Source organism: Elephantulus edwardii, unplaced genomic scaffold (assembly GCF_000299155.1).
Source record: "Elephantulus edwardii isolate Elephantulus edwardi_28Jun2011 unplaced genomic scaffold, EleEdw1.0 scaffold00020, whole genome shotgun sequence".
Taxonomy (NCBI): Eukaryota; Metazoa; Chordata; class Mammalia; order Macroscelidea; family Macroscelididae; genus Elephantulus; species Elephantulus edwardii.
The window spans coordinates 1,469,309-1,490,333 of record NW_006399770.1 but is presented as its reverse complement, the minus strand read 5'-3'; the positions used below and the strand labels follow the sequence as shown (position 1 = coordinate 1,490,333).

Here is a 21,025-nt window from a genome sequence, read left to right as displayed (position 1 = left end):
TGCACTTCCTCCTTCATCACCATTGCCTTTTGATTATATGTTGTTTCTTAAAATTCTTCTGTGTAAGCCAATTCTTTTTGGTACAGTGACTCATTCCATCTTCTTTCACTACTTCCTGGATCATTCAGTATTCTACCCATAGCATCCTTAAGTATTTGTCCATGTTGTTGTTATGTGCTCTTGAGTCGCCTACGACTCATAGCGACCCTGTGTACAACAGCTCTGGACTCTGCTGTATTCCTTGCCAATCTTATGGTCTCTGACATCCCCATTACCCCAGTGACTGAATGAATCCATCTCATTGAGAGAATTCCTCTCCTGCACTGTCTCTCCACCCTCCCAAGCATGACGTCCCTCTCCAAGGACTGATCCCACCTTGCAGTATGTCCAAAGTATGTCAGACGAAGCTTCAGTATCCTTGCCTCCAAGGAGCAGTCTGGTTCTCCTAGCAATTAGTTTTTAATTTCCTGGCTTCTGGTACCAAGAGTGTTGATTGTAGAATCAAGCAAACTAAAACTGTCACCAATCTCAATCTCTTCACCATCTATCATGATACTTGCCAATCAACTCAGTGGTGAGAATCTTTGTTTTCTTGATGTTGAACTTCAATACGTATTGAAGGCTACAGTCCTTGACTTTCTGCAGCAAGCGCTTCAGGTCCTTAAATATTGCAACTCTAGTGTTGAATTTGTTTTTCATTTCCTTCTGTTTGAGAAATGCTGAGTGAGTTCTTCCCTTTTTATTCTGTCATTCTAGGTCTTTGCACATCCCATAACAGTAGTTTGCTTTGTCTGCCATGCTGCTCAGCTCTTTTATTTCAGCATCTCTTCCTCGGGTTTTGGCGTCTCGACCCTCTAGTGCAGTTTTCAGGATCTCTTCTGGCATCTGTTTCAGTTTATTCTTTCTCTTAGTGCTTTTTAGTTACCTCTTGCTTTCTTCCATGACAGCCTTGCCTTTTCCCACTTATCTGGTGTTATGTTGGTCCAGTTTTGAGGATTTTTGTTTTATGCTGAGATGTAATCCTTACTGAAGGCTATAATCTTTGATCTTTATTAGTAGATACTTCACACATCTTTGTTTTCTGTAAATTGTGTTATCTGTATGCTGCAGGTCGTTAATGGATTTTCATCCAGTCCTGATGACGTGTTCATCTTTTTTTTTAACTTTTTATTGTATTATTTTTACGTGTACCATCAAATCAGATCTGACTGGTACAGGAGGAGATTGCCTCCTACTTCTCCAGCAGAGCATCTGGTGGATTTGAGCTGCATGTTCAACTTAAGAGTCCCAAAACAATACCTCGGATTTATTTGCATGTTAAGTTTTAGGTAGATATTCTTAAACTTTTTATCATTTTTAAGCTTGTGTTCTGCTTTCAACAATGTTTGTGGTATTTTTACTTGTTGCCATTAGTATTCTACCTGCTAGTTAAATGTGTTGTCAAGTTGGGAATGACTCCGGGCTGACCCTGCAGCACATGTTTAGGGTGTTATATCACACGGGGGGAGATTTTCCATCTTGTCCGCCTGATCGATTGGAACTGCATTCTTTTGGGTTGGCAGTGCAACTCCTTACCACTAAGCCAATTTATTTAAGCTCCATCCTACTGGAGGAATGAAATATGTTCTACTATTTTGCTACTTTATTTTACAATTAGATGCTTCTTTCTTGGTCCCAAAGGCTATCTTTTAAGGAAAAAGCCTTTTTTCTTTGATACATCTCTAAATTTGTACTTGAGAACATTTTTTAAAAATTTTTTAATTTTAATGAAAGTTTACAGAAACTTAGGGTTTCCAGTCATTCATTGTTGTATGTTTCTCCTTGCCGACACCCTCTCCTCATTCTTCCCCTTGAAAAGATAAAGAAAAACTCTTTAATTGTAATGTAGCCCCTCCCCTCAAGTCTACTACACTGTGCAGCCTTTACTCTGGACTTTTGTAATAATAAGAATGCCCATTTATATATCCCTTTTAAACAGTTCTCTCCCTCATCTGTTTGAATGCAATATACATCATTCCTCTTCTCCTTTTCTGTCTTCCCTCAACCCTAATGTCAATACTGTTTTACAATAGTGGCTCCATGCAATATTTGCCCTTTTGTGACTGATATTTCTCTTAGCATAATGTCCTCCAAGGTCACCCATTTTGCATAATATTTTAAGAGTTTCTTGTTTTTCAGTGCTGCATAGTATTCCATTGTGTGAACATACCAGAGCTTCTCTATCCATTCCTTTGTTGATGTACATTTGGGTTGTTTCCAGCTTTTTGCTATTGTGAATAAAGCCGCAGTAAACATGGGTGTGCATATATGTGCGTGGGTGGCAGTTATGGTTTCTTTAGGGTAAATTCCCAGTAGTGAAATTACTGGGTCAAGTGTTATTTCTATTTGCAACTTTTTGAGAAAGCGCCATACAGCCTTCCATAATGGTTGCACCATTTTACCCTCCCACCAACAGTGAATAAGGGTTCCAGTTTCTCTACAACCTTGTCAGCATTTGATGTTTGCTGTTCTGTTAAATTTTGCTATTGTTACTGGGGTGAGATATCGCATAGTTGTTTTGATTTTCATCTCTCTTAGAGCTAGGAAGGCATTCAGATGGCAAACAAACACATGGAGAACATTCTTTCTATATACTACTTGTCAGATCTTTCTTAGAAGCCTCCTGTGAGTTTGAATGAATTAGACTTATATCAACTGAAAGCAATGTGAGAATATTACAGAGTAATAAAGTGATCATTTATAAGTTACTATAAATTGAGGGTTCAGGTATTTAGGGTTCGTTGCAAATTCACAGTAGACATAATTGACTTTATACCTTAATAATTATTGTAGAATTTTTGTCTTTTAAATGGTGAGACAAATTTATATTTAGAATTAGCTAGCTACACTCAGTTTGTTGTTGTTGTTGTGATGTTCCATCAAGTTGAAATCAACTCATAGCTGATCCTCCAGTGGGTTTTCAGAGCACAGGAGGAGATTGCAGGTTAGATGATCCCAATTTTGATGGCAGCATCCAACACAAAAGCATCACAGTCAGGAGGCATCTTCTCTCCATCAGGCTTGCTCAGAGTGTTGACCTTGGCCACATCAGTATCACAGAGATTCTTCACAGCTGTTTGATCTGATGCTTGTTAGCTTTGACATTTACAGTAAATATAAGTGTGTTGGTATCTTCTGTCTTCTTCATGGCTGACTCAGTAGTCAGGGAAAACTTGATGGCAAAGTAGTCAAGCTTATTCCTCCTGGGGCACTCTTCTGGGGGTATTTGGGCAACCTTTGGAGTCTGAGCATCTTAGTCTTCTGGAAGGTGAGTGACATCTTTTTTGTGTGGCTGTGGATCCACTTCAAGGCCTTTAGTGCCTTCACTGGCTTCAGTTTGGGGAGGGGCAGGGACTTTGTTCTTAGCTTTCAGTGCCATCTTCCTTTGTACTGATTATGTTTATAAAGCTAATATAGCATTTTACAAGTATATATTTTATTTGAGTATATACTAGAAGATATACATGTTTCTCATACATTCTTTCATAGATATTTTATAACATTAATGTAAATAATTTTAAAATATGCATCTCTTAAATGTAGGATTCTCAAATGGTGGTAGACTCCTTCAAGTCTGGATTTGAACCTCCAGGAGACTTTCCATTTGAAGATTACAGCCAGCATATTTATAGAACCATTTCTGATGGGACTATTAGTGCATCCAAGCAAGAAAGTGGGAAGATGGATGCCAAAATCACAGTGGGAAAGGCCAAGGGCAAGTTGTGGCTCTTCGGAAAGAAGCCAAAGGTAAAAATCAGAGTGGTTGTTTTTTTTTAAATATGCTAATCAGGGGTTTTGAGTATGTCAGTTAAACCAATGTAGATACTGAATAGATAATGGTTTACTATTAGCGGAGGGTAAATATTCTTAATTTGAAAGATTTAATTGCTCATTTAATCAAAACATAATGTTTTACTTACAAAATATTTCTGGGCATACATTTGGCCACCACCACTGTGAATTAGTGAAAAGAGCTCTGGTGGCATATTGTATATGAGTGTGGCTTATGACTAAAAAGTTGTTGATTCAAATCTACCAGCTGCTCTTCAGGAGAAAGATGGGCAGTCCGTTTCCTTAAAGATTTACAACCTCACAAACCCAGTGGAGTCACCTTGAGTTGGAATCGACTTGAAGGTTTTGAGTTTATCATGAGTCAGCATAAGAAATAATTTATTAATAACTACTTAAATGATAAGCCTCAGAAATTACAGCATTATACTTTTTAGTCAGAATGTCTAAGGAAATTTTTTGATCCTATTAAAAGACCACTAAACTTAACAGTTCTCAATTGGAATGAATGAGCAAGAATAAATTGCTCACAGCATGATTATGTCAAATTAAGTTGTCTAGATCCTTATAGGGAACTTGGTAGTGCAATCTCTAGGGAATCGTGCTGCTGTCCCAAAGGTGCTGCCATTGGCAGTTCAGATCCACCAGAATCCATCTCCTTGGGATAGGCAGTCTTCTCCTGTGTGATTTATAGGCTCTGAAAATCCTCTGAAGGGTCAGCTATGAGTCGGTTCCAACTCAGCAACAGTGAATTTTAATTTTAAAGAGTTCATACTACTAAAATTATTTTTATCATCTATATAAATGTTTAATTGAAAATTTAAGCTACTTCATTAATTGGTATTTAAATTATCTCTACTTGGAGATTTTCTTTCTTATAAGAACATATCTTTTGAAATGCAAGTTTGGTTTTTTTCCCCCAATAGGCTCTTTATTTGACATACATAAATCTAGCTTAATAGGCAAGCAGTGGGTTAGGTGAGTGCTTTATCTTTCTTGTGAATTGTCATAGAAAGGAAAAGAAATATTTTAAATCAGCTGTTATTTGTTGTAAGCTTCATTTGATTTGAATGTAGATAAGATTTACATTCTAAACATCTCCTAGGATATTTATTTATTTCTGAATATCTTCAAGGAAGTAATTAATTTGAGCTTTATTTGCATTTTTCATAATATTGTCTAGCAGTAAGATTAGAATAGGTAAGAGAGTTTAGAGAGATTAGAATAGCTAAGGAATACCAAACCAGAAAATAAAGATGTGAAGTAAAGAAATAGAACCAATCTGAGAGAAAAAAGTAACAAATTTTATGGAAAGTTTTTGGTTGTATGTGACACTTAGTTTCAGTTTTCTTATTTCATATATCCTATTGCCTGCTTAAATAACTCCAGCTGTGACTGCTGCATTTATCTCTGACAAGTACATGTTAAGTATGACTAACTAGGAACCCAAGATACTGCTCATATTTAAGAAATTAGAAGAATTTTTTAACTTGTACTGAAGAAATTTTTTTTTAAATCTAGGTCATATTGCTTTTTAACATAATTTGTGTATTCTATATTTTTAATATCTCAGTTTGTAAGAAATGATTGAATGAAATGGTACATGAAGTAAACTTATCTTTTTAAAATGATAGTTTCTGATAAAACAAATTTTAACTATCTTATAACATTTTTATAGAAACCTTTGAGATATATTTTGTGAAAAGTATGTTGCCAACAATAGAATTTTCATATAGGAAAAAACTTGACATTTGGCTTATTGATTCCTTTCTTTATTTCCGTGTTAGCCACAGTCCCCACCCTTAACCCCTACTAGTTTATTCACATCCAGTACTCCTAATGGGTCCCAGTTTCTCACATTCTCCATTGAGCCCGTGCATTATTGTATGAATGAAATAAAAACAGGGAAGCCCAGAATTCCTTCTTTCAGAAGTCTCAAAAGAGGGGTAAGTTTAAAAATGGGTTAAAATGCATGATGGCCTATTGTGTGTGTAGTGTGGCTTTCTAATACTCTCCACCCTCATTATAAGGCTCTCTCCTTCAAATACATAGTTAACAAACACCACAGAATTAAGTATAGCTGCCCACAAGTTAAAAACAACTCCTCTTTATAACATTTGAAATATTCAACCATAAAAGAATGGTATTATAAAGAGGGTGCTGGGTACAATCATTTTAGCTCTTTTTTTTGTTGTTTATGTGAAATCATACGTCCACCATTGTCTTGTAATGTATTTACATTTTTAAGACTTTCAGTAATTTGTCACTGGAGTTACTCTTGTAATGCTGACTTCTGCAATTTAAAAAGTTTTGTTGACAATAACAATACTACACTCTATTTTGATTGCCCACTTAGGCATAAAACATAATTCCTAATCATTAACTAAAAGATTAAAGGTACACTTATTAGACATCAAGATCAAATTAAGATAATATAATAGAAGATATTTTGTAAGTTTCAAAACCTATAAAATATTAGAAATTAATGTTTATATGAAATTTGTTTTCTTGAATGAAAAAAAGTAATTTTTTTACCAGGATTTTTAAATAATTTTCAGATCAGCCAGGCTTTAGCATTTGCTCGTTCCTAACACTCTCTCAAAATGAAAAAATGGTTTCTTAGAAATAATTATATTACTGATAAAATAGTATTTATTCGATTATGCTGGTGAAGCTAATTTCTCTTGTTTAAATTTCTCTCCTTTTTTCCCTTTTCTCTCTTTTTCTTTTTGTAGCCATTTCTAACTCTGAATTGCTCTTGCCCATGCATAGCTACTTTCATCACAATCAGTATTGCTTTGTTATCTACATTTCCGTGAAAACAGATTTAACTGATCTCAGTAATGCAGCAGAAATTGCTCACCTGTACTAGGACCTTTTTGGACTTCACCAACTCCTTTATCTTCCTTTCCTTATTTTATCTTATTTCTGTGTGTGGATGATATTATAGATAATTGTTGACATTTTGAAAATATCTCTGTGGATAAGTCTGTATTATATCTACATGCACTACAGAGTATCTGTTATCACTTTTTAAAGGCCTTAAAGACTTCTTGGATAGGCTTCACAAAACTATTAGAGTCATGATAACAGTGAGTTTAGTTTTTCATTGCTTGAATTATGAGGGTAGAATTGTTTACCATGTTGTTTTGTATGCCAGTTTAGATGACACTAAATAGTAGCTTGCCTCCGGAAACCCTGTGAACTTGGAGAAAGGATGAAAGTTACGTACGCAAGTGTCGAGGACTTTTGTTCATAGGGTCGCTCTAAGTCGCCTACGACTTGACGGCACTTAACAGTCTCCTACGACTTGACGGCGCTTAACAACAACAACATATAAATTACTACTACATAGTGACCTTATATTTTTATAAAACTTTATATTTTGTAATTCGCTATGAATCTTACATGTTGAGTTGGCCAGGTTAAATTACAGTATGATACGTATTATAATAATAGGGCTACTGTGAACTCTAGAGAGAAACTTAAATGTAGGACATCTTTATTTGTAATAAATTTATAGGTAGAATTTTGCAACTATAGGGCTCAACTATTTGCTTAATCATTATTTGCTTTATTATCTTATATGCTTTAATTTAAAAAAATATTAATACTTTTACTTAATGGGAGCTTATTTGTAAAAGGCTGTAATACTCCCAGTTTAATTATTAATTTTCATGGCAAAGAAAAGGGGGTATGCAAGACAGAAAGTAGACCAATGAACTGGAGGGTTGTGGGTTGGAGCAGGGAAGAAAATGTATACAACACTGGAGTTAAATTTCTTCTAGGGGTTTTGGTTTGTTTTTTTAATTTGGTAGTCTACTAGACTAATTTTTTTAAAATGTAGTATATACAGATGTTTTTCTTTGTAACTGAACTACTTTATTTGTGCTTCACTGAGTACTTTTTTTTAAAGTAACAGATATATCTAACAATAATTCTGTTTTATGCCTAGATTTATAGATTCCCAAATTGTTTTTTTATACTTTTCTGTCAAGAGTATGATTTTCAGGATTTTAGGCTATCTTTAAGTGAATTTAAAATGTTTGATATCTATTCTTGTTGACCCTATTATTTATTAAAATATAGTAAGTATATGAAATAGTTGTAATTGTTTATGTGATACTACTGTGATGTTTTTGTATTGGATGTGTGTTGCTTTTTTTAAAAAAGCAACATTTTTTCCAAAGAACTTGATTTTTTTATATCCCTTGATCTAAAATAGAAGTTTATTTTCTAATTACTAATTCAGCTAGATTAACTGTAAATGGTAACATCTGATACTTCAGTTGTGTTGCTCTAAGGATGTTAATAAAGAAGTTAAAAATACAATTTGCCTCACATAGAAATTTCACGGATGAGAATTATATATGATATACTAAATTAGAATATGTTACATATACCTACTTTTGTTTGAATAATATATAATGAAAGAAGACAATAAATGTCTGACTTTAAATATTTTCATTTCCTCACTAGGTATTTTGTTCCCTGAAACTACTGACAGTCTAAAGAATGTTAAACTTAATTTAGAAAGATAATAAATAAATGTCATCTTATCATCATAATCATTAATGCATTTGGCCAATTCATCATAGATAAGGGGTAGATATTTTTGTCAGATATTTCTTAAAATGCATTCATACAGATATTTTTGTCAGATATATATTACAGTGCATTCATTTTTTGTGTGTAAAATTCTGATATCCCTTAATCTTATCTAAACTATTAGAGTTTAGAAAAATTCTAGAGGCTACTCAACAAATGTGATCAATGTATGATGAAGAATGTTGGAAGGCTCCATTGTATATCCTGCAGCAGTGTGTGTGTGGTATCTCTGTGTATTTGTGTGCCTGTGTATTTTAAGTTGGAATAGCTATAGGTGAAAGGCTGATTTTTCAAATCAACCACAGAACACAGAAGTAGGTTAGTTACACATGTGCTAATAGATAATGTCAATGAGAGCACTCTGGTTGGTCTCTTTAGAATATGTGGTATTTCATATTTTCAGGAAGATTAACTCTTAACTGGTTTTCTAAAAATTAAAATTAGAATTTTAGTTTGTATTTTGAGTGCATAGGAAGCTTTGTTGATCTGTAAGGAGTTGTGCTGCTGATTCGAAGGTAATAATCCAGAGTGCCATAGGGGAAAGATGAGCAGTCTCCTCCCGTAAGATTTACAGCCTCTGAAAACCTACTGGAGGGTCAGCTGTGAGTTCAGCAACAGTGTGTTCTCAGTTGAGCTTTTGAGGGCATAGATAAGAAACTGAAAAATATTTTATTTTTAAATAAAATTTAAAATTCTGTCTATAACCTTATGTCTTTTAAAAAAGTATGTATGGGAAACTTTAATCTGAGTAGCTAATTTATTATTTTGATGAAGTTTTTAATATGTCAGTACATGTTTTAAAAGTATTACTATTTCCCTCATTTCCCATTTAAAGTTATAAAAATTTATATAATGGTGTTTTACTTGATGTAATCAATTACATCAGTAATTTCACATAGAATTCTTTTTAAATGACAAATATTGAATCTTTTCTACGTAGCTTCCCCAGTATTATTGTGCTGAGAATAAGAAACTAGATAAGTAAAATCTATTAATGTAAAAATTTTTCTAAAATAAATGCATTACTTGATAGAACAATTACCAGTTATTTATTGAGTTTTAATTAGATAAAGCCAGAAAATATCTGCCCATTATCATAAGTGTATGCTTTTTTTGCAAGTTATTTACTTTCCCAAAATGTGCTTAAAATTGTTTTCTGGCATAATTATTTGGATTGTGAATTGTACATGATTTAATATTGTGAAAAAGCATAGATTATTGCATCTTCTATGCTAAGATTTCATGTGAATAATTTACCATTTCTTTCTGTTTTCCATTGAACTATTCAGTGGTCGGTGAAGATGGTAAGCCTTATGTGCTGATCTATATATTGTGCCAACATTAATAATCTCAAAACATTGTTTTGTTTAATTTAAAACAAACTATAAGATACATATGCACCTTTTCACCTTGTGTGTTTTTTCTTTTTATTAATCCATGTTTTAGTATATGCCAGTACCTCTTGATGTCATAAGATTTTAAAATAATGCTGTTAACTCGAATCAGCTTGTTAAATTCTTGTATGTTATTGGGTGGAGTCCTTGGTATGTTAGAGAAGATAATGAGATTATAGGTAAATATTTTCAAAATGCCATTTTATTTTTTCAATTACCATTTTAAAGTTATATGATAATATAAAAGTACAACTTTTATACAGAAAGGAAATGTACCAAAAATAATTTTTTTAACCCCCTTCAAGAGGAACATATAAATTTGATAAGTTTTATCATTAGATTTCCCAAAAGGAAAAAAGAATCATTTCTCACCAATTTCTTTAAGAAGCCAGCACTGTATTTTTTTAGGGAAAAGAGTATATACAGTGTTGAAAGAGACTTGAAACATAAGTAATCTCTGTGTGTGCGTGCGTGTGTGTGTTTGTGTGTAATGTTCATTTGTACATTTATTTTAACTACATTCTGAAGACTTGACTTAGAAACTTTTAGTGCTTGATTAGTTTCTCATTTTTGGAAAATAAACCACTGTTTTCAACCTGTTGTAATTGGATCGTTATGAATACTTTGTAGTAGAAGTTATTAAATGTCTCAGAGGGCTTTTTTTATACTCAAAGAAAATAGAATTAATTTAGTTCTCATAATCTAAATTAATAGGTTGTAATGCCAAAATGAGATATTACAAATTCAAGTGCAAATGTAGCTTACTTATTAATAAATTTGAAGGCAAGTTTTCATAAAGAATAAATGGAAATCTAGGAAGTTGACTTGTAGGTGATGGCGACTTGATGATTATTGTAGTATTACTGAGAATGTATTGACATAAATTTCATTTAAAGAAATAACTTCAGAAATTTTAGAAGTATTTTTAAGACTACAAATGAGAAAGTTTTATCTTTGGCACATATGATACTAGTTTCTAAAAGCTGTGTCCCAGATTAGATTGTATATAACAATTTATGTTGAAAATTGAATGCCGAGTTTAAAAGTACTTCATATAAGACATTCTGCTATTCAGTTATTTAGGTCAGATTTGGCTGATTGTCAGATTTTTGTTCTTGATGGAGTGGGAGATGGAAAAAACCAAAAGTCACTTGGACAGAATACCCTACTTTTGAAAGTCAGATTTGTTGATTGCCCATTGTGTACACTCTACTGCAGATAAATTCCAAGTATTTTGTTATTAATTACCACACTTGATTATGGCTTACCCTAAAAGTGAATTCTGTCTCTCTCTTTTTAAAGCTAGTGACTGACTGATACTTATTGATGATGATATAAATTTGTTATATGTTATAGGAACAAGTGGTACAAAGGAAAGAAGGCCCAGGCATAGTTCTTTTGGGTTTATTTTAACAACACAAAGTATTACTTTTGTATATTCTTAAAATCACCATTTGGAAATGAAAATGAAGTATGATGGATGCCATCAAATCTTGGGAGCTTATTAAGACTTAAGTAAATATATTAAATGGAATTAATAGTTGCTATTAATGAGCCTATTGTGTAATCAGTCTCTAGTAACATAATTAACACAGCTGATTAAAATAACATAAAAGGGGGAAATTACATTTAAGAGAAAGAAGATAATTTCAGTAAAAAAACTCATATCCAAATACAGATATTTTTAAAAAATTTTATAGTTCCAGGGCGCTCTGGTGGCCTAGTGGCAGGAAGCTGCACTGCAACCCAGAGGCACACGGTTCAGATTCACCAGATGCTCTGCCAGGGAAGGAGGGACAATCTCCTCCTGTACCAGTCAGATCCGATTTGACGGTACACACACAAAAAAATAATAAAATAATAATAAAAAAATTTTAGTTCCTTGACTATAAAGCATACACATTTTCACACTTCAGCCATCCTTTCTAAAGAAGAATTGCCTCTTCCCTTTAGCAGTAGCTGAGGTTATGCTGCTTGATTTTAAAAAGGAATAATTCAAAATGAACTCTTACATTGGAATGTATTGTCTACTTACATTTCACTCAATGAAATGTTTTGTCATGACTAGGTGGATTTTGAGTCTTATATTTTGGTAAATCTTTAAAAGACTTTAAAATCTTGAAAAAACTATGAAGTACTAAAGTATATTTCATTAATTAGATTTCATTATGAGGTAAGTTGCTTATTTATCTGAATGATATATTCTTATTTTCTATTTGAACATTTGTCATTCTGAATATAATGACAATGAGTTTGCTTTGGGAATGTAGTCAATTGTTATATATAAATCTGTACTTTGTGTAGATGAGAAGTGTTTTATGTTTCCATGTTGTTCTCGTTGCTGTAAGAAGGTTCATATGTATTAAATTTTAACTGCCAAGACTAGAAAATATAATGTGATACTGATCATTACTAATTCTGTACTAGCTGATATTTTTCTCTTCTGTTTCATCATGTTTTAAAGTGACTCAAATTTGAATCTGTATTAGGTCAGCTTGAAATAACGTACACATACACATCCATCTGGTTTGTTGTAAAAAAGAAACAAACAAAAAGATTGTTTGGGGCTAATTTGCATTTTAAATTTGTATAAATTCTTTCTGTATAGTGGGTATATTTTTCTAAAAAATTTAATTTCTTGAAAATATCTTTTATATGATAGAAACTTTCTTTTCAGGGTCCAGCATTAGAAGATTTCAGTCATCTGCCACCAGAACAGAGACGTAAAAAGCTACAGCAGCGCATTGATGAACTTAATAGAGAACTACAAAAAGAATCAGACCAAAAGTATTTTCTTCTCTATCATTTTTATTCCTTTCAGGGCCTGATGTGTTTATTTTTTTAAAATCTGTTTTGAGTGAAAGTTTACAAATTATGTTGTTTTTTTCAGACAGTCATTCGTAGGCCTTTAATTACCGTGGATTAATACAATTAACTTATTACTATGTCTATGCAAACTCTTATTGTATATTGCTGTTCCCTATACCTACTTTCTATTTATTTCCCCTCCTTCTATTACTCCCTGCATTTCCAAGTTGTTATTGCAGTACCCCCAATATCTGATCATCTGTTAACTTCAGATTGAGCTTTACCTGTTCCAATATAGGAATTTTCTATTTTCGTCCCCCCCATTCTCTCCATCAGTGCCCCCCTCATCCTGTTTTTATAACAGTAGTTTTATATAGCATTTGTCCTTTCGTGACTGAATTATTTCACTCATGAATGATGTGTTTAAATGTGATTTAAGTAGATTAAAATAATATATTGTAATGGAAATATCCTTTGAGAGGAAACATAGTCACTACTAAACTTAGAAAAATTTTATGTGTGCCATGTCATAATTAAAAATTATATTTAAAGAATTTTTGGTAGATTTTTATTGGATGTTAATAGAATATATCTTCTATAAACTTACAAAATAGCTTGATGATTCATTGTCAGAAATAGTTAAGCCATCTACTTTTGATAAATTTTCATTTTTCTCTTTTTATATTAATTGGGTTTAATAGCAACTATTGTGTTTATCACAAAACATGTTGGCAAACAGTGATTGGCTAGTCTGTTTCATATTTGTTTATTTTTAGCTTTAATTTCCCCCTATTTTTAGCAAAAGGCTCTTTTATGTCAATATTTTAAAGTTGAACTATTTTTAAAAATTTGTGTAGAAGAGCTGTTAAAGGTTTTTTTAACCTTGGAATAGTGGCTTGCTGTCTTTGTTTACACTGAAGATAAAATCGTGACTTATAAGAGTGATAGCAGTTTGAGTATTGAGAAATATTGCAGGTCAGGTGTGATCAGTAATTAAATACTGCAATATTAATACAAATAAATCTAAAATGACATTGTTTATGGTATCTTCTAGTCTCTGTAAAGTTACAGTGTTTAATCTGATATTTGGTATATACCATCTGTAATAGACTATGCCAGAACTGTAGAAGATGTAAAACATACTCCCTGATCCCAAGAGGCCCATACTCTTATTTAGAGAGAGAAAACTCATAAGTGACTGATTTTTACACAAAATTAATCATGATGGCTGCTAATAGATGCAAGAACAAAAAATGTTAAGAGTCACTGGGTATCACAAATTGAATACTTGTCCACTAACTAGAAAGCTGGTGATTTACACTCACTCAGAGGCCTCTTAAGAAGAAAAGACCCAGGATCGACTTCTGAGAGATCATAGCTGTTGAAAACCCAGCTCTGTAGACCAGTCTGGTTGGGCGCACTTGGGGCACACTTGCCTTGAGTTGGATCAGTTTGACAGCTACTAGTTTGGCTTTTTCAGGAGAACTTAGAACAAAGAATAATGAATTTCTACTAGGACAATTCAGGAAGTGTTGGTGGCCTTATAAGGAGTTGCATTCAACCAAATGCAGGTGGCTTGAATCTACCAACCATTCCATGAGAGATACACAGTCTTCTCCTGTGTGACTTACAGTCTCTGAAAACCCCTTGGAGGGTCAGCTATGAACCAGCTTCAACTTGACTGCAGTGAGTCAATGAGTAAGGCTGATTAATTAAATGAGACTTCATTCAGGAGGGAATTAGGGAAGAGTGGGAGTCCGGTGATATAGGTAGTATTTATTGAGAAGGTAATATTTATTTAGGTACTAGGCACTAATCACTCCTTAGAGGCAAGGACAGTAAATCTTTATCTCACTTATTTTGGTCATATTTTCAGGAAGAGCCAGTCCTTGGAGAGAAACATCATACTGGGAAATGTAGAGGTCAAAAGAGAGGAAGTCCCTCCTTGAGATGGGTTGACACAGTGACTACCATAGGTCAAGGGTCAGCTCTTGTTCATAAGGTTACTGGAAGTCGTAGTTTACATCGATGGCACCTAACATTAAGCACTGAGATAAGCATTTTGCGTGGCATATGTTACTGGATTATTCAAATTATCCCTCTGAGTTGCTTAAAGGTTTATTTATAACATGTTAGAGGAGTTAAAAAAAAAACCACAAAACCCAACAGCACAAAACACCACATTTGTAATTCAGGAAAATGGGTATATAAACGAGCTTATTAAAACAGAAAAAAGAAAAAGCATCAAATAACTATATACTGTTTCTAGTATGGTGTCAGAGTTGACACCCAAGCCAGTTTGTCTCCATAGCACTAGAATTGGGTCTTGTTGAGAGAATTTTGCCAGTGAGTGGAGATGAAAAGGGAAAACATTTATTGTGACTTGGCCTGGTAACGGCTTTTATCCAGGAGATTTAATTAGAAACTAGGTAGATTTGACTGACAGGATATAGTAATGAATAGATGTTGTTGTATACTGTAGAATCGGAACCGACCCATAGCTGACCTCTGGTGGGCTTTCACAGGCAGTTAATTGCATGGAAGGAGGTTGACCATCCTTCTCCCTCAATGAATAGATAGAAAATGAATTATCAGATATCTTAAATATTTTTCAGTGGAGTCCAGTGAGTATGGGAAGTAGCTAAAAGTTGTTGAGATGGGGTAATACCTATACTTGTGTATTCTAAAGTAAGGTAATTGAAAGCTTTATGAAAAATAAAGTGAATGTGAAAGCCACTGGAGACAGAAACCCATTTAGAGGATTTTTATATTAGTTTGGGTTAAAGATGGTGAGATCTGAAATTAGATTATAGAAATAGAAAGGGGGAATAAATATTAGAATAATTTTAAAGGCCTACTGAGTCAAATTTATTTTTTTTATATCTGGTTGTTATCTAAAAAGAGAAAATTGTAGAAGTTTTTAAAAAGCTACATTTGTAACTCAGAATGAATAGATAAAAGAGCTCATTGAAACAGGAAAAAGTTGTGATTAAGATAATAGGGGTTTTTTTTTTATATTGATTATGAAAAAAATCCATGTGAAAGTGTCCAGTTGAGGTTGGTTTTTTTTTTCCAAGTTGAGTTTTGAAAATGTTAATTTAGAGCTTTATGAGACAGAGAGTACTGGAGAGACATGTATGAGAATCATCACAGGATAAATGATTCTAAAACGAGAAGATCATTCTCAAAGAGGAGCGTAGGATGAGATGAGAAAAACCTTTGTCAATTTATGTACCAAATCTAAACCCTCTGCTGTCAAGTTAATTCTGACTCGTGACGCTGGATATAATTCTATTACTGCCTCAGAAAGTTTTCCAGGCTGTGATTTTATGGAAACAAACTGCCACATCTTCCTGCTGTAGAGTGGCTGGCGAGGTTTATTTGCTGGCCTTTGGTTAGCAACCCAACATACATTGTGCCGCCAAGGTGCCTTGTTTTACGTAACATCTGTTTAAAGACTGGAGGTTTTAAGAAAACAGGTGAGAAGAAAGAATAAGAAAATGGAAACTCAAAAGAGTCCAAGGAGAGGGAAAATACTGAGCATAGTTAGTTGTGTCAGATAGTAGAGTTAAGGAGAACAGGTTGAGGTTTATGTACCATAATGGGATTAGAGAAGTTGTTACTGTTTTGTGCCATTGGGTTGGAAACTGACTCATAGTTGGCTATCCAGAGCATTTTCAAAGGCTAAAAATTGCGTGGGAGAAGATTGTGCCTTTCTCCCTAAAAGCAGCTGGTGGATTTGAACCATATGCCTTTGGATTGGTATTGCAGCTCCTTACCACTAGGCCACAAAAGCACCCCTGGAGAAGAGGAGATGGAGTAAAAGCAATCATAAATTATTGAATTTAGAGAAAGAGAGTCAAGTTAAAGGTGGTATTCCTATTTCTAGTATGGATAAGTAGGAGAATGATGATGCGACTGGAGTTAAGAAACAAGGAGCGACATATAACTGGGTGAAATGTAGTGTTTGATGTAGAACATGATGTGTTTGAAAATGTTCAGGAATGTTCTTTCAGTTCTTGATTAAACCTTATGTGTGCACATATGTGTAAGTGCCATTTAGGAAGCAAGAAGAAAGAAATTCCTTTGGGGGGGGAAAGGGAGTGATATTTCAGATCTTTTAACATCAGTTTTATAAAGATTGTCTTTAATCAGGCTTGACTAAATTTTTTAAGAGTTAAAACTATATTTAAGATTCTGCTGTATTTAAACCACCAAAATGAAACGTACAGTTTTTTATCTGGAAGCATATGAGATGAGTATTTAATTCTATGTTTCTCCTCTCTTCTTCAGAGATGCACTCAACAAAATGAAAGATGTGTATGAGAAAAATCCACAAATGGGAGATCCTGGGAGTTTGCAGCCCAAATTAGCAGAGACCATGAATAACATCGACCGCTTGCGAATGGAGATCCACAAGAATGAGGTATGTTGTCACTTAGCAGTTTTCTAAGAGGGATTTATTTTTATAAACCTCATTACAATAGATTGGTTTTTAATACAACCCTCCCCCCTACACACATACACCCTCACACACCCCAAAATGTAAACTCATTGCTGTGGTGTTGGAACTGCCTCACAGCAGATCTTTGGGGAGGCTGTAAATCTCCCAGGAGGAGATTGTCCATCTTTCACCCGCGAAGCCTCAGGTGGACTCAAACCACCAGAGAGATGCTTTTGAGTTAGCAGTGCATCTTGCTCTAGACTAGGCTGTCTTTCAAATGTTTGTTTAAATGCTTGTGATCTAAAAGGGAACTTTGATGGTCTAGTACATAAAGAGTTGCCCTGTTAGCCAAAAATGGTGCCATTGGTGATTCAGATGCATTAAAGGCTTCACAGGAGAAAGATGGGCAATTCCAATGCAATTTACAGCCTCCCCAAAACCTGCTGGAGTGTTGGCTATGAGTTCCAACTAGATGGCAATGCATTAACTGTTTCAATGATCTCAGACTATGGGGTCATTATGATATATAATCTGTAGACTGAACCCTTCATTAAAATTGTTTTAATGTAAGCCTTAAATAAAGCTAAATATTTACTCTGTTTTGTCAGCTGTAATAGTGATCAGTGCCCAAATTAAACTCCTTTCTCCTTTAAGAAATAAATTATAAAAACTCACAGTGCATTTTAAATGTTTGAGCTTTTAGAAATATTTATAGAGCTCAGAGTGGGTTTTTTTCCCCTTTTTTTCCTTCTAAGGCTTGGCTCTCTGAAGTTGAAGGCAAAACAGGCGGGAGAGGAGACAGAAGACATAGCAGTGACATAAACCATCTTGTTACCCAAGGACGAGAAAGGTCATTTTTTTTCATATTGCTTCTTTTCCCTGCCCTTTTGTCCTACCCTTCATTTAGGCTTTTTCCTTATTTGTGATAGAATATGTGTGGCTTTTAATAATTTTTGGACCTAAATGATTTTCTGTTTCTTTAGCAGTAGCTGCAGGTAAAGTATGAAATTACCATATTGCTGTATAATTCTGATATATACTGCATCAAAAAATGGAGATAAAACCAAATATATCAAAACTCATAGTGGCCCTGCAGGACAGAGTAGCATAAAGTTTCCAAAGCTAGAACTCCTTCTGGGAGCAGACTGCCACATCTTCCTCTTGCAGAGCTACTGATGGGTTTGAACCAATAACATTGTAATTTGTGAGGGAATGCTTTAATTTCTGCACCACAGGGGGCTTTAAAATGGACATAGGAAGGAAAATATTCTTGGAATTCATGGCTGGGGATATAAGTTTGCTCCTCAGCAATGGAAAGATTCTCTTGAGGTTTAGGTGAAATTGACCTTATGCTGAAAGAAAAAAAAAAGTCTATTATTATTTGGAGTAGACCTTTCAAAAGTAGTCTTCTAAGTTTATGTGTATTCATACAAGTTCTGGCACTTCACATTTGATACATGTTTTATTATATTTTCATAATTAGATATGAAGAAATAGAATTCATCTTTGAGAGACCTAAATTTAAATCTTGGTTTATTATTTGAAATTACACTGTAATTGAGCAAACATTTTTCTTTTTTCCTTAAAGTAGCAAAACAACATTTTAATTAGAAGACAGAAATGACCCTGAAAAGCTATATTAACATTTCAGCATTAAAAAAAATTTTATATTCCTAGTGTTACCAACAAAGCATTGCTGTACTTCATATTTTATTTTAAAACATTCTTTCATGTTAAAGGCACTTTTGTCAGTTAAAAGAAAATACAGTTAAATATCAGTTATAATACTTCGCATTTATTGAGCTTTCACAATGTGCTGAATATTTTTCCTCAGTTGGCCTTTATATAGGAGAAAAGAATATTAATTTTTCAGTTGTCCCTCTGATGGACTCTTGGTAAGGCATTGCTCTGCTAACCCAGGTGGTTTGAATCCGCCAGGTGCTCCACTGGAGAAAGATGGGCATTCTCCTCCCATGCGATTTATTGCCTCTGAAAACCCATTGATTTTCAGTTCCAACTCCAGTTATAACAGCAACAGTAAATAGAGGAAAACAATTAGTATAAATTTAAAAGTCTCAAAGAATAGTTTTCTTAACACTCAACAGTATATATTCCTCTTTCTTTCTTGTTTCAGTATAAAGATGGAAAGAGTATAGTGACATTTAACATAGATTTTCCTAAAATTCTTTAGTGTTAATAACTTTCAATGATAGCAATGGAAGCATTATATCATTTTGGTAAAATGCTTATTTAAATATGATAAAATACATGTTGTTGTTGTTAGGTACCATCAAGTCGAGTACGACTCAAAGCCACTCTATGGACCCAGGGGAGGGAATGGATGGGTGGCGGTGGAGATCTGAACCCTGTCCTGTCCTGTGGCACCTGTATACTTCCTGACACACCAGAGCCCATTTCAGCAGTCATGGAATCAGTCCACCTGATAGAGGGACTTCCTCTGCTTTACCAACCCTCCACCCTTCCAAGCATCCTGTCCTCCAAGGAATAGCCCCTCCTAGCAACATGCCCAAAGTATGTGAGATGAAGCCTTTTCATTCTTGCCTCCAAAGAGCACTGAGTCCGCATCCTCTCCATCCATAGGCTGTTTGATACTCTTCTTCAACACCACAGCTCAAAGGCATCAATTCTTCTGTCATCTTTATTCATTGTCCAGCTCTACAACTCATAGTGACCCTATGAACAACAGATCTGAACCTTATCCTATCCTGTGCCATAATTTCTTATATACTGGAGCCCATTGCAGCAGTCACTATATCAGTCCATTGATTGGTGGGGGGGGTCTTCCTTTCTCTTACCAATCCTTTACCTTTCCAAACATGATGTCCCTTTTCAAGGAACATAACATACCCAGAGTATGTGAGATGAAGTCTCTCCATCTTTGCCTCTAAGGAACACTCTGACTACACTTTCTCCAAGAAATATATCCATTTTTTCTTTGGACAGTTGACATAGGTGTGTGTGTGCGCACACACACACACACACACTCTCTCTCTCTCTCTCTCTCTCTCTCTCTCTCTCTCTCTTGAATTTTATATATAGATATGTGAAGAAAAATACCGAGTCACGAACTCTCAAAGTCAGAAAGGCTCTTTTTATGTTTGAGTCTTTTTCGTTTATTCTCCAAACACTTCTAAACAAAAACCACACCTGTTGCTGTTGAGTTGATTTTACTCATAGTGACTCCTTGTCGGTTTTACAGACTGTAAACCACTCATAGGAGGAGACTGCCTATCTAACTTCTGACATTCCTGCCAAACATTTTTAACACTACGTGTGGTGCTAAGTATTTTTTTACTTTGTTGTTGAAACTATATGGCTTAGTGGTAAGAATCTACCCTGCAATCCCAAAGGCATTCTGTTCGTATCTTCCAGCTGCTGCAGGGGTTGGGCAGTCTCCTCCTGTGCAATTAACTGCTTTTGAAAATCTGCCAGAGTCAGCCATGGGTCAGTTCTGATTTGATGGTAAACAATCACAAAATACACAGCAAAACATACCACCTTAACTCTCAACATGTACATTTCAGTGACACTGATTACATTTCTTATTTTACCATTCTCACCTTCCTTTTCTAAGTTGTGCACTCAATAACACAAACTCACTGCTCCCTAAAATTAACCAGTAAATACCCTTTTCGATTGAATGTGTATTCAATTTGTTACTAAAAAATGTGAATTCTAGCTGATGTAGGGAAGCAAATTTTCAGTTAATCATGTTGACAGGGAAATGAATAATTAAAAAAAATCAACTCACCTGAAAACTTCTTATTTCTGTTAATTTTTTAAAAATTAATTTTAATGAAAGTTTACAAAGACTTAGGGTTTCCAATCATTCATTGTTGCACTTTTCTCTCTACACACCCCCTCCTCCTATTTCTGTTAATTTTTTTTAAATTAAAGAGAATTCATGTTGATAATTGTACTT

The 21,025-nt window shown here is 34.2% G+C and overlaps 1 protein-coding gene across 2 annotated transcripts in view; it reads left to right on the top strand.

Moving 5' to 3' along the window:
* FNBP1L (formin binding protein 1-like) overlaps positions 1–21,025 on the top strand; it is a 100,406-nt gene that overhangs the window by 70,558 nt on the left and 8,823 nt on the right. Inside the window, exons 8-13 of one of the 2 annotated variants that reach the window (XM_006882410.1) lie at positions 3,583–3,786; positions 5,616–5,774; positions 9,726–9,740; positions 12,508–12,617; positions 16,932–17,064; positions 17,838–17,932. In XM_006882410.1, the coding sequence (XP_006882472.1) occupies positions 3,583–3,786; positions 5,616–5,774; positions 9,726–9,740; positions 12,508–12,617; positions 16,932–17,064; positions 17,838–17,932 (716 nt within the window). The remainder of the gene's footprint in view (positions 1–3,582; positions 3,787–5,615; positions 5,775–9,725; positions 9,741–12,507; positions 12,618–16,931; positions 17,065–17,837; positions 17,933–21,025) is intronic. The other variant, XM_006882411.1, reaches the window with a different exon arrangement.